Source organism: Chiloscyllium punctatum, chromosome 6 (assembly GCF_047496795.1).
Source record: "Chiloscyllium punctatum isolate Juve2018m chromosome 6, sChiPun1.3, whole genome shotgun sequence".
In the NCBI taxonomy this organism is placed as follows: Eukaryota; Metazoa; Chordata; class Chondrichthyes; order Orectolobiformes; family Hemiscylliidae; genus Chiloscyllium; species Chiloscyllium punctatum.
This window is the reverse complement of record NC_092744.1, coordinates 60,684,204-60,699,230: the sequence shown is the minus strand read 5'-3', so window position 1 is coordinate 60,699,230 and position 15,027 is coordinate 60,684,204. Positions and strand designations below refer to the sequence as shown.

The following is a 15,027-nucleotide window of genomic DNA, read 5'->3' as shown; positions in this document are numbered from 1 at the left end:
CCATACAGTATGTATTTTTAGTACAGACTGAGTAGAGGATATTCTTCAATCACTGAGGGCAGTATTCCTGTTGGTGTAGCCTGCAGAGATCCCAAATTACTATTGTGCAGGTAAGAAGAGGAGCCAATGGAAAGGAAATTGATTTCAACAACTAAAAATGTCCAGTCCTCCAATGTGTATTTTATGCCCATTCTGAAGTTAAATTTTATTCCCAGTGTCTTCTATTATTTATACCTAAACAAAAGTGATAGTAATGGAAAATATTCTCATATGCACAATGTGAGAACGAGGTGACAACCAAATGTAAACCACAATTATATTAAAATCGTCAATCACAGCCCCTGTGCAAGCACATCATTAAGACTGTACATGAGCGAGGTGAATAGCAATGGCAATTCCAGTTGGAACCCTCAACTTGTTTTGCCAATTGCGCTTTTTGTAAATTAGATAAACAACTAAATACCCTGATATGTGTGCCCTGCAGCATTGTGTCTGTACAGTAATTATTGAGTGTATGACAAGCTTGGACAGTTACATATAATCCTACATATCCTAGGTCTTAAAAAATGTGGTAAATGGCATAGAAGGTGTTGAGTCCATCAGTTTCGAAAGTAGCAAATCCAACCTATTCAAGAAGGAACAGAGGAGAAGCAAAGGAAATTGTAGGCCATCTACAATACTCTGCTACTAATGCATGTGGTTTGTATGTATCAACAGTCTCCATAATTTTGGAGTGAGCGTTATGCTTTGGTAGAGAAAAGGGAGGATCAAATTGGGATCTTAAACATTTCCACTTTTTATTCAGAGGCACTGGCAATCCAAAATTAGATAAAGCATTAATAGATCTCAATATCAGATTTTCTACATAGTCCCACAACATGAGTACAATTTTATTATATCAAACAAATATATGGTATCTCCACAGCCAATGAATCCATGTTAATACACAATTTCTATTATCCCTGATTTCTCCTGAACCCTGAACTTGAAGATGAAGAAGTGTATTTTCTTTAATTTAAAAAAAAATGATACCTGAAATGTCCATTTTACAAATTCACAGGACACTTCACATTCTACCCAAACCAAAATGTCTGGCATAGCAACACTTATTTCAACAGGCAGTAAATTCAGGGGCATGCCACATTGACACACAGGTCCTTTATAACTTGCAAACATTGGAAAATAACAAATGCACCAATTTGAGCTTTAAACAACACTTTATAAAAATGCAAGTTTTTAAGAGAGTGAGACTCAATTATACCTTAATTTTAAGGTAGTTGCAGTTGCTTTTCAACATTCAGCTACAGAATCACATCATAAACAACCTGCTAAAATCCAGCAATCATAGAAAAGTAAGTGAAACACATTTTAGTACCTTTTTGGGGTACTGCAACCATCCTTCTGGGATCTTTTGCAATTGAGGCTCCCCAGACTTTTCTTCCTCAGATATTTTCACAGGAGAATTTTTCCCTCCATTTTCTTTCACTGACAATGTACCAGAAATCAGCTGTCTGACATTGTCATGATTTAAATCCACGTGAAAATCTGCAGATATTTTCCTATTTTCTCGAACATCAAACAGGGCAAGACTGATGAAGAATGGCTCAATCTACAGAAAATGTAAAAGAAATAAAGTTAAAAGTTTCTGAATATATTAAACATAAAATATATAATCGAAAATCTAAAATAATCAATAAAAACTTTGCAGAGTTTTTGGTTCTTCTCTTTTTTTCTCTTCTTTTCCTGCTTTTATTTTATAACTCTTTGCCAGGAAATAGTTCTTCAGTTATCAACTGGCACATTTCCAAATTCAATAGTTTTCGCTATGGTACCACTAAGATCAAATAATTAAAGTGTTATGAGGAAAATCAGAGCAGAAACTAATCTTGACTGCATGTGCACCCACAAGCACAGGATTCCAGAAATGGTCATTGAGGTAAAGAACACCAACTATGGCCAACTATATAAATGACAACTTTAAACCCATCACAGTAGTGCACAAATGCAATTAAATACTTAGGACATATTATTAATTTTACAAATGTTTTTGTTTTGAAACATTTTGCTTCCGCAACATTTTTACTTGTTATCCTACACTTGCCTCCTCACACACAAACTTGCGAATATGGGTTGTGTAAAAGTGACAAGAAATGGATGTATGAGCTGCATTTTCCCCGCTGCACAGACATTTTAAAATCAGGATTGAAAACCCAAAAGCTGGATCATTTCTCAGTCCCACCCCACACTGCAACTGTGATGTTAACAACATACTGTTCTGAAATGTAAATGCCCTAATTTGATATGGCACTGCCAGGAGCTACCTGCAATGTGCTAGTGGCAAAGGCAAAACAATAGCTATGAAATCACTGCTGTGCTAAAGAGAGCAGATAACACGTCAGAGGGCTAGTAGCAAACAAGGTTAGGGAAGTAGCTATCTGGCCAAATGAACAATAATGTGCATGATGTTGCACAATATTCCCTAGGTCTGATAAGTCTGAGTGCATTAAATAATCTTTCACTTCACTCTAATTTGGACCTGATAGATATGCACCAACATGCACTGGACTATTCAGGTTTGCCTGAAATACATTTGAAACTTGCACTGTTAGCCTCCGTGGTCTGTTAACATGTATAAAGGTCTAATTTGAAGGCAGGCAGGGTCCCCATTCCCCACCCTCAGCCAATGTAAAAGACTGAGTCTTGGAGCTTTCAGGATCCAGAATACCTGTGGTCCCAGACGCGATTTTTAGATCCTGTTCACAGCCAATCCTGACCGTAACAGAAGGTAAAAATTCAATCCCTCCATACAAAATCCCTACAGTGTGGAAACAGGTCATTCGGCCCAATGATTCCACACTGACCCTCCGAACAGCAGCCCACTCCGACACATCCCCCAACCCTATCTCTATAACCCTGCATTTCCCATGACTAACGCACCTAACTTACACATCCCTGAACACAATGGGTAATAAATGGAGGATTTTAGTATCCACCACGAAGAATAGTGCAGCAGCAGTGCTACTGATCAGGCTGGTCAGGTTCTAAAGGACACAGCTGCTAGACTGGATCTGTGGCAGATGGTGAGGAAACTAACAAGAGGGAAAAACATACTTGACCTCATTATTACCAATCTGCTGGCTGCAGATGCACCTGTCCATGACAGTATCAGTAAGAGTGACCATCGCACCGTCCTTGTGGAGATGAAGTCTCGCCTTTACGTCGAGAACAACCTCAATGGTGTTGTGTGTCACTGTCACTGTGTTAAATGAGACAGACTTCGAACAGTTCTAGTAACTCAAAGCTGGACATCCATGAGGCGCTGTGGGCCACCAACAGCAGCAGAATTGTACTCCACACAATCTGTAACCTCATAGTTTGGCATATCTTCCAGTCACTCATTACCATCAAGCTAGGGACCAACCCTGGTTCAATGGAGTGTGCAGGAGGTCCATGTGAAGTAGCAGCAGGCATACATTAAGGAAAAGAATCAACCCAGTGAAGTCACCAAACATAACTATTCGCATGCCAAACAGCATAAGCAGCAAGTGACAGAGCTAAGAGACCCTACAACCAACGGATCAGATTTAAACGCTGCAATCCTGCTATATCCAGTCATGAATGTTGGTGGACGATTAAAAAACTCACTGGGGGAGAAGGCTCTATAAGTATCCTCATCCTTAATGATGGAAGAGCCCAGTACATCTTAGCAAAAGAAAAGGCAGCAATCTTCTTCAGTCGGAAGTGCTGAGTAGATGATCAATCTCAGCTTCCTCCAGTGGTCCCCAGCATTACAGATACCAGTCTTCAGACAATTCGATTCATACCACGCGATCAAGAAATGGTTGGAGACACTGGATACTTCAAAAGCTATGGGCCCTGACAACATTCTGGCAATGGTACTGAAGACTTGTGCTCCAGAACTTGCTGCTCCCCAAACCAAGCTGTTACAATACAGTTACAACACTGACATCTACCCGACAATGTGGGAATTTGTCTAAGTATGTCCTGTACATTAAAATCCAGGACAAATCCAACCCAGCCAATTACTGCCCCATCAGTCTGCTCTCGATCATCAGTAAAGTGCTGGAAGGTGTCATCAACAGTGCCATCAAGAAGGCCAGGCAGCATCTGAGGAGCAGGAGAATCGACGTTTCGGGCATAAGCCCTTCTTCAGGAATGAGGGCTTATGCACGAAACATCGATTCACCTGCTCCTCGGATGCTGCCTGGTCTGCTGCGCTTTTCCAGCACCACACTTTTCAACTCTGATCTCCAGCAATTGCAGTCCTCACTTTCTCCTAGTGCCATCAAGAAGCACTTGTTCAGCAATAGCTTGCTCAGTGACACCCAGTTTGGGTTCCACCAGGGCCACCTAGCTCCTGACCTCATTACAGCCTTGGTTCAAACATGGACAAAAGAGGTGAATTCCAGAAGTGACAGCACTTGACATCAAGGTCACACTCGACCGATTGTGGCATCAAGGAACCCTACCAAAACTGGAATCAATTGGTATCGGGGGTAAACTCTTCTGGTGTCATACCTAACGCATAGGAAGATGGTCGTGGTTGTTGAAGGTCAGTTAAGTCAGCTCCAGGGCATCTCTGCAGGAGTTCCTCAGGGTAGAGTCCTAGGCCCAACCATCTTCAGCTGCTTCATCAATGACCTGTCCTCTATCATAAGGTTAGAAGTAGGGATGTTCACCAACGATTACACAATGTTCAGACCCATTTACAACTCCTCAGACACTGAAGCAGTCCATGTCCAAATGCAAAATGATCTGGATAATTTCTAGTCTTGGGCCAACAAGTGGCAAGTAACATTCACCCCACACATTCGCTCACTCTATGACCATCTCCAATAAGAGACAATCTAACTACTTCCCCTTGATATTCAGTGGTGTTACCATCACTGAATCCCCCACTATTAACATCCTAGATTTACCATTGATCAGAAACTCAACTGGACTCACCATATAAACACAGCGGCTACAAGACCAGGCCAGAGGGTATGAATACTGTGGTGAGTAACACACCTCCTGACCCCTGAAAACCTATCCACCATCTACAAGGCGCATGTCTGGAATGTGATGGAATACTCCCCACTTGCCTGGATAGGTGCAGCCTCAACAACAGTCAAGAAGCTTGACACCAAAGAGGACAAAACAGCCCACTTGATTGGCACTGCATTCACAAACATCCACTCCCTCCACCACCGATTTTCTGTAGCAGCAGTGCATACTATCTACAAGCTGCACTGCCAAAATTCACCAAAGATCCTCAGAGAGCACCTTCCAAATCTATGACCACTTCCATCTACAAGGACAAGAAAACACCACTACCTTCAAGTTGCTCTCCAAACCACTCACCATCCTGACTTGCAAATTGATCACCGTTCCTTCACTGTCGCTGGGTCAACATCCTGGAATTCCCTCCCTAATGGCATTGTGGATCAACCCACAGCAGGTGGACTGCAGCATTTCAAGAAGACAGCTTACTCGCACTTTCTCAAGGGCAACTAGGGACCAGCAATAAATGCTGGCCCATCCAGTGATGCTCACAACCCACACAACAATAACAAAGTAGCATGGCCAATTCACCTAACCTACACATCGTTGGGATGTGGGAGGAAACTGCAGCACCCAGCAGAAACCTATGGATACATAGGGGAGAACATGCAGACTGCACACAAACTCGGGTCCCTGGCGCTGTGAGGTAGCAGTGATAGTCACTGAGCCACCGTGCCACCCTCGATCCAGCTGTCCAATCAGTGAAGTGCCTCTACAAAGATCAAGAACTGAATTGGAGAATGGCTCAGCAAGATTTATATAACATACTTATCTAGTCAATCATCGGAGGAGATAAAACACTAACAAATGTTTAAGATATTTTTCAGAATAGGTTTTACAGAATTAAAACTTTCTACCTGGAAATATCTGCTAGAATATGATTTGTGCAAATGTGCTTACATGACACAGTGATGTGGAGGTGCCAGTGTTGGACTGGGTGGAATCGGATGCTGCCTGACCTACTGTGCTTTTCCAGCAACACATTCTCAACACTGGACAAGATCAGAAGTCACATGACACCAGGTTATAGACCAACAGGTTATGGTCCACTTCACCTGACAAACGAGACACACTCCAAAAGCTTGTGATTTCAAACAAACCTGTTGGACTGTAACCTGGTGTTGTGTGACTACATGGTACAGAATATATTTTAAAAGAAACAGAAATTTAGGATAAACACTGCCTTTTGAATGACAGAAAGCTAATTGGATAATTAGTTGAATTCAGTAATGTTTTACTGAAAAAATTATGTAAAATATATTTAAAATATAGTAAATATATATAATAAAACATTTTACAAGTATATCATGTTATTTTATTTGTATCCAATGATCCAAGTTCTGTACAGCAAAATGATCATTAAAAATGGAATAGATGCTTACATTGGTTGGCTGACCACCCTCGATATCATTGACACAAGCCTGAAGATTTAAGGCAAGAGATCTGCATACAACCATAATTCGCTTTCCCAGCTTCTGATCTGATGGTTTCATTTGCAATTCATTCAGTGAAATGTCTGATTTCTGTGTTTTGAGGACCTGTAAAATGAGACAGCATGTCAACAGTATGCAGAGATTGTCTTCTTAAAGAATGAAAGAACCTGTGTTTGAAGTGACATACTTGCAGAAATTATACTGTTATTGTGCGAAGGTGTTACCGAACAACTACTCTTTAAATAATTCATTTGGATGAGTAAAGGAAAGCTAAAAGCAGAGAGTTTATATATTCTCCTTTCAGTTCAATAGTTCAAATTCAAATTCATCATAGACTGATATCATATAAGTCTCCTCTGTTTTGAAGGCAACGATCCAATATGAAATTAAATCATCACATTTAATATAGCCACCAGTAACTCGATAACATCCAGTTCAATGAGAAACAAAAGGAATAATTATGTTGCATCATTATTTTTCAAGGAGACTAATAACATGGACACAACCTTGAACACTGAGAGTAATGAAAGATATAGGTAAAGACATTTAAGTTAAAAGGGGTTATAGGTAATTGGTAAAAAGTGTAGACAGGCTGGAATTCCTGTTTCAGCTGGATTGCATTTTCACACATTCAAAGAAGATAGAGATGCCAAAGTCACTATATTATGTACACATCAGTAGTGGAGAAGATAAAGAAATAATTGCTTAAAGTTAGAATTGAAAATACATTGAAAAATATTTTAAAAAAGGTCATCTGTACAAATTTTAAAAAGAGGACACGGTTGACCAACTATATACAATCATTTGAATAAGCAGCAGCCAATATTTGGATTTTTAAAAGGTTTTTGATATGCTATCTTAACAAGACTCTTGACTAAGATCAGAACACAGACAGTCAGAAAACAATAGATGGCAAGTTAGCCAATGTAACAGAGAGTACAGTTACAAATCACCAAATACACAGAAAATGCCAAAAATACTCAGCAGGTTAAGAAGCAGCTTTGGAGAGACAGAGTTGATGGGCAGAATCTTCCCAGCCGTTGAGTGGTTGAGTAAATGGCAAGAAATTTGTAAACCTATCACATGAAAGAAAATAATCTGATTTTCAACATCAAGAAAAAAGCTTCAACATTCCTTTTGAAGTTTAAATGGTTTGATGAGAATCTTGATATGAAGAAGCAAGCATCTTATTTGCATCTCATTATTAGCTAATCATTTGTAGACAACTTGTGGTTCTTCAATGCACTAGTGAGAAACCAGATGGTGCCATAAGACTATAAGATATAGGAACAGAATTAAGTTATTCAGCCCATTGAATCTATTCCACTATTTGATCATGGCTGTTATATGTCTCAATCCCATTCTTCTGCCTTCTCCCTGTAACCCCTTGATCCCCTTACAAATCAAGAATCTATTTATTTCTGTCTTAAATATACACAATAACTTGGGCCTACACAGATTTTTGTGGCATTGAGATTCACCACTTTCTGGCTGAAGAAATTCCTCTGCATCTCAGTTCTAAAGGGTCATCCCTTTACTCTGAGGCTGTGCCTGTGGGTCATAATTTCAACGAGTGGAAAAACCTTCTCCATGTCCACTCTATCTAGGTGTCCCAGTGTTGTGCAAGTTACAATAAGGTACCACACCCCGCTTCACCATCCTTCAAAACTTCATTGAGTACAGACCCAGAGTCCTCAAATGCTCTTCATATGACAAGCCTTTCATCCCCAGGATCATTCTTGTAAATGTCCTCTGGATCCCCTCCAAAAGCAACACATCCTATTATGAGCCTAAAACTGCTCATAATATTCCAAATGCGCTCTGACCAGAGCCTTATACAGCCTCAGTAGTACATCTCTACTTTTGGATTCTAGCCCTCTTGAAATGAATCCTAACATTGCATTTGCTTTCCTAACTGCCAAGTGAATGTGCATGTTAGCCTGAAGAGAATCCTGAACTAGGATTCCCAAGTCCCTTTGTATTTCAGATTTCTGAAATCTTTCTCCATTTTGAAAATAGTCTATGTCTCTATTCTTCTTATCCAAGTGCATAAACTCACATTTTCCTACATTGTATTCCATCTGCCACTTCTTTGCCCACTCTCCTAGACTATTGAAGTCTTTCTGCAGCCTCCCCACATCCTCAAACTACCTGTCCCTCCACTTATCTTAGTATCACATGCAAACTTAGCAACAATGCCCTCGCTCCCTTCATCTAGTTCATTAACGTATATCATGAATAGCTGTGGTCCCAACACTGATCCCTGTGAAACTCCACTAGTCACCGGCTGCCTTCCTGAAAAAGACCCGTTTATCCTCACTCTCTACCTTTTGCGAGTCAGTCAATCTTCTATCATGCCAACACCTTGCCCTAACACCATGTGCCTTCATCTTATTTAGTAGCCTCTTGTTCAACACCTTGTCAAAGGCCTTCTGGAAATCCAAACAGATCACATCCACTGGCTCTCCTTTGTCTAACTTGCTCGTTACCTCCTCAAAGAATTCTAACATATTATTAGGCGTAAATTAACCCAAGCAGAAGTCATACTGACTCAGCCTTATTTTACCAGGCACTTCCAAGTACTCCTCAATCTCATCCTTAATAACTGACTCTAAAATCTAACCAGTGACCAAGATCACGCTAACAGGTCGATAACTTCCTGCCTCTACCATCCTCTCATCCTAAAGGGCAGTGTTACATTAGCCATTTTTCCAGTCCTCTGGGACCCTCCTTGATCATCATCAATGCCTCTACAATATCCTTAGCTATCTCCTTCAGAAACCTGGGTTTTAGTCCATTCAGTCCAGGTGATTTATCCATCTTCAGACCTTTCAGCTTCTCCAGCAGCACCTATCTTTAATAATGGTGATTGAGTTAGATGACATGAATGGAAGTACTGTTAATGGTGGTGCAGGAGCAGCCGAGGTGGTGAGGTATCCCTGGTATGTGAGTAGGAAGCACAGTGGCCGAAAAGGTATGTTATTCAGGAAGTGAGGTGGGTGAGAGCCATTGACTGGAGATGCAATGTTGAGAGTTACAGATAATCAGCCTTGGTGAGGTTATTGAGCAGAGACAGAGTTAGAGTGAGTGTGAGGAGGCAGACAGAAGGTGTCAGCACTCACCTTAATGGAGTGCAGAAGATCATTAACCTTATTGTGCCATTGCTGAGCATTTCTCTTGTGCTGTGACCATCTTTGATGGCACACTAGAAAGAAGACTCACTTGCAGGTAGGTTTCCTTGTTGGGAGGATCTTAACTACTCTGGCAGAGGGAGGGGACACAGAATATCACTGAAACAGAGACACATTGCGCCACTGCAAAGGAAGCAAGTCACAGTGAGTTCAGTTATGTTGAGTGTCAAGAGAGTAAGACAAGGCAGGATGGTCTTTATTTTAATTGGAGGAGTGTACAGATTATCCGAATATCAGATTATCCAGCAAGATCGCAAAACAATGTTATCTGGCATTTGATTATCCAGAATTCGAGAAACCGACCGAAACGCTGCCCATCCGTGTCCTTCGGATAATCAAGGTTCCTCTCAATAAGGTAAGAGTGATGATTGGCACATGGAAATACGATATTGTTGCCATCATATAAACATGGTGGAGGGAAGGGCTGGTCTAGCAACTTAGCATTCTGGGGTATAGGATCTTTAGGCAACTTACAGCAGGGTGTAAAAAGAGTGGTGATGTAGCACTATTAATTAAGCAGTTAATTACTACAATCATGATATCTTGGCAGGGACCTCAAACAAGCCTTTGTCGGTAGAACTTAGGAATGTCAAGGGAGCAGCCACTTTACTGGGAGTGTATGACAAGCCCCAAAGGGTCAGGGGGAAATACAGGAGAAAATATGTAGACAGTTCACAGAGGTATAGTTAGTAAGTTTGCAGATGATGCTAAAATTGCAGGTGCAGTGGACAGCAAAGGAGGTTACAACGTTACAACCTTAGGTTACAACGGGATCTTGATCAGATGGGCCAATGGGCTGAGATATGGCACATGGAGTTTAATTTAGATAAATGTGAGGTGCTGCATTTTGGGAAAGCAAATCTTAGCAGCACTTATACACTTAATGGTAAGGTCCTGAGGAATGTGGCTGAACAAAGAGACCTTGGAGTACAGGTACATAGCTCCTTGAAAGTGGAGTCGCAGGTAGATAAGATAGTGAAGAACGTGTTTGGTATGCTTTCCTTTATTGGGTCAGAGTATTGAGTATAGGAGTTGGGAGATCATGTTGCAGCTGTACAGGACATTGGTTAAGCCACTGTTGGAATATTGTGTGCAATTCTGGTCTTCTTCCTATTGGAAAGGTGTTGTGAAACCTGAAAGGGTTCAGAAAAGATTTACAAGGATGTTGCCAGGGTTGGAGGATTTGAACTATAGGGAGAAGTTGAATAGGCTGGGGCTGTTTTCCCTGGAGCGTCGGAGGCTGAGAGGACCTTATAAAGGTTTATAAAATCATGAGGGGCATAGAGAGGATAAATAGACAAAATCTTATCCTTGGGGTGGGAGAGTCTAGAACCAGCGGGCAAAGGGGTGGCACGGTGGCACAGTGGTTGGCACTGCTGCCTCACAGCACCGGACACCTGGGTTCAATTCCCGCCTTGGGCAACTGTCTATGTGGAGTTTGCACATTCTCCCCATGTCTGTGTGGGTTTCCTCCAGGTGCTCTGGTTTCCTCGCACAGTCCAAAGAAGTGCAGGTTAGGTGAATTGGCCGTGCTAAATTGCCCATAGTGTCAGGTGAAGGGGTAAATGTAGGGGAATGGGTCTGGGTGGGTTGCTCTTCGGAGGGCTGGTGTGGACTTGTTGGGCCGAAGGGCCTGTTTCCACGCTAAGTAATCTAATCAAGGTTTAGGGTCAGAGGGGAAAAATATAAAAGAGACCTAAGGGGCAATGTTTTCACACAGAAGGTGGTACGTGTATGGAATGAGCTGCCAGAGGAAGTGGTGGAGGCTAGTACAATTGCAACATTTAAAAGGCATCTGGATGGGTATATGAATAGGAAGGGTTTGGAGGGATATGGGCCGGGTGCTGTCAGGTGGGACTAGATTGGATTGGGATATCTGGTCGGCATGGACGAGTTGGACCGAAAGGTCTGTTTCCGTGCTGTACATCTCTCTGACTCTATGACTCTCTGACGTGTGTAACAGTAAGAACTGGGTAATTATATGCAGGGAATTCCAACTTTATCAACATATTTGGGATTGTTATAGTGTTCGTGTCAATAAAATGTGGCACTGAGAAAGGCACAGCACAGCAGGCATCATCTGAGAAGCAAGAGAATCAATGTTTCGGGCGTAACCCGTCATCAAGACTGATGAAGGGTTATGCCCTTATCCTCAACTCTTTTACTCCTCAGATGCAGTCTGACCTTCTGTGTTTGTCTAGCGCCACACTCTCCAGCATCTGTAATCCTCACTATCTCATTGTAATAGTGTTAACGGTTAAGAGGGGGCAGATTTCTTGATATGTATCCAAGGGAGTTTTTTGTATCAATACGTAGAAGGCCCAACAAGGGACAGCACTGTGCTGGATTTGGTTCTGGGGAAAGAAGCTGGACATGAGTTCGATGTTGCAGTGGGCAAGCATTTTAGCGATAGCAATCACTGGGTGGGGGGGGGATGGGTGGGAAGGGGAGGCAGATTACAATGAAGCAGGATTCAAGCCATAATATGTGGGAACAGCTCCTTGCGGGTCAGTCTACAGCAGAACAGTGGGGGGAGCATTCAAAAGGGAGCTGAGTACAGATGCAAAATAAATCCTTTAGAGGGAAATACAGGGCTGAAAATGTGTTGCTGGAAAAGCGCAGCAGGTCAGGGAGCATCCAAGGAACAGGAGAATCGATGTTTCGGGCATCAGCCCTTCTTCAGGAATGCCCGAAACATCGATTCTCCTGTTCCTTGGATGCTGCCTTTCCTGCTGCGCTTTTCCAGCAACACATTTTCAGCTCTGATACTCTAGCATCTGCAGTCCTCACTTTCTCCAGGGAAATACAGGAGCAATAATTCAGAGAACCCTGGATGTCTAGGAAAATTCAGGACTAGATAAGGAAGAAGAGTAGGGCTTTTATTAAATCCAAAGGGAGCAATTCAGCTGTGGCCCTAGAGGAATGCAGGAAGCACAGGAGGAAACTTAAGAAATCAATTAGAAGATTAAAAAGGGGACATGACAAAACACTTGCAACAGGATTAGGGAGAATCCTAAGATATTTTATAAATACATTAAAGGGAACAGGTTAACGAGGGAAAGAGCAGGACCCATCAGGGACCAAGGAGGTAATCTGCTTGTGAATATTTTAAGAGTGTTGAATGAATACTTCTCTTCGGTCTTCACTCTGAGAAAGGAGAACGTAGATGGGTACAGAATTCAGGAAAAGGGACTATGAGGAACTTGCACAGTTTGACATAGGAAATGGGGAGTTTTTGGAGGCTCTGTTGGGCTTAAAAACAGATAAATCCTCTGGCCTGGATAAGTTGCATCCCAGGCTGCTTTGGAAGGTGAGACACGAAATTGCAGGGGTTCTGACATACATTTTTAATTCCTCTCTGATCACAGGGGATGTGCCAGAGGACTGGAGGACAGCTAATGTGGTTCCAATTTTCAAGAAGGGTGGTAGAGATGAACCAGAAAATTACAGCCCGGTGAGTCTTATGTCAATAGAATGGAAACTATTGGAGAATATTTTGAAGAAAAAGAATTAATACCACTTGGAAAGGTATTAAGGATAGTCAACTTGGTTTTGTCAGAAGGATGTCATACAGAACAAATTTGTTAGAATTTTTTTGAAAATATAATCAAATGCATGAATGAGGGAAGTTCAGTTGATGTAGCTTATATGGATTTCAGCAAAGCTTTTGACAAGTTCCTGCATGAGAAACTGATTGAGAAGGTTAAAGCACATGGAATTCAGGGAAACTTTGTGATTGAATCAGAAACTGTCTTAGTAATGGGACACAAATGGTAGAGGGAGAAGGCTGTTCAAGTGACTGAGGACAGTGTCCAGTTGTGTACCACAAGGATCAATATTGGGTCCCTTATTGTGTTTGTTATAAACATAAAGGATATAGATGGAAATGTGAAGGGAATGTTAAGCAAATTTGTAGATGACACCAAGGTAGGTAGAGTGGTAAATAGCAAAGAAGATGGTTGTAGATTTTAAGAAGGTAAGGATAGGTTGGTCAGATGGGCAGACCAGTAGCAGATTGTATTTAAATCTGATAAGTGAGAGGTGGTGCACTTTCATAGACGAAACAACATAAAGGAGTATTTAATGAATGGTAGGACACTGTGTAGCTTAGAGGAACAGAGGAACCTTGGGGTAATTACTCACAGATCCCTGAAGTTGGCAGAGCATGTGATTGCTTTCATCAATCATGGCATCGAGTATAAGAGTCAGGAGGTGACGTTGAAATTGTACAGAGCTTTGGTCAGGCCACAGCTCGAGTACTGTGTACAGTTCTGGTCACCTCACTGCAGGAAGGATGTGAGAGCACAGGAGGGGGTACAGAGGAGATTCATTCACCAGGATATTGCCTATGATGGAGAAATTGAGCTATAAGGAGAGACTAGATAGGCATAGATTGTTTCCTCTACAGCAGAGAAGACTGAAGGGAGATGTAATTGAGATACGTAAGATTATGTAGGGTATGGATGGGGTGAATATAAAGCAGATGTTTCCCTTGGTTGAAGGGTCAACCACGATGGGGCATAGTTTTAGAGTAAGGGGCAGGAGATTGAGGGGATTTGAGAAATAACCCTTTCATCCAAAGGTTAAAGCACATGGAATTCAGGGAAACTTTATGATTGAATCAGAAACTGTCTTAGTAATGGGACACAAATGGTAGAGGGAGAAGGCTGTTCAAGTGACTGAGGACAGTGTCCAGTTGTGTACCACAAGGAAGCTGGAATGCACTACATGGGAAGGTAGTGGAGGCTGGAAACCTTACAACCTTCAAAACATATTTGGATGAGCACTTCAAGTAGCATAACATTCAAGGATATGGGACAAGTGCAGGAAATTGAGATTAGGGCACCTTTAGTTGGAGTTGTGTTGGTGCAGACCCGATGGGCCTTTCCTGCACTGTATGAATCTATGAATCTCTTTACCACACTGCCCACTAGCTCATCCAGGTCCCTTTCTTGAAGTGGACTGCCTCTTTTCATTTCTGCAATGGCTCGTTCGCAAAGATGGGGGAGGGGCAGACTATGTTGGGCAGCTCCTGGCTTGCAGCATTTGAAGTGGTGCACAGCAGTGCTCAACATATAATGCCCATGGCATAAACAGTGCAAGAAATTCTGCCTCAGCTTCCATGTGGTTGAAGGAGAAGGGCAGGATGGAGCCCGGATGCATAACTAATGAAGCTAGCGTCATGAGAAAGGTCAGCATGGAACACAACGGGATACCTTTCATGAAATTCTGTGAAATAACCATGGGCCTAAAAAATGGGAATATTCAGCCTGACATTTCAGATAGATGATGAGCAGTTACCTGATGAAGGGTCATCATTGACCTGGATTCAATTGGCT

At 41.9% G+C, this 15,027-nt stretch overlaps 1 protein-coding gene across 6 annotated transcripts in view; it reads right to left on the bottom strand.

The window, feature by feature from the left end:
• dock10 (dedicator of cytokinesis 10) overlaps positions 1-15,027 on the bottom strand; it is a 342,639-nt gene that overhangs the window by 109,026 nt on the left and 218,586 nt on the right. For all 6 annotated transcript variants that reach the window (XM_072572749.1, XM_072572752.1, XM_072572747.1 and 3 more), the window contains exons 11-12: positions 6,447-6,602; positions 1,376-1,609 (exon numbers count right to left, since the gene is read on the bottom strand). In XM_072572749.1, coding sequence (XP_072428850.1) covers positions 1,376-1,609; positions 6,447-6,602 — 390 coding nt within the window. The remainder of the gene's footprint in view (positions 1-1,375; positions 1,610-6,446; positions 6,603-15,027) is intronic.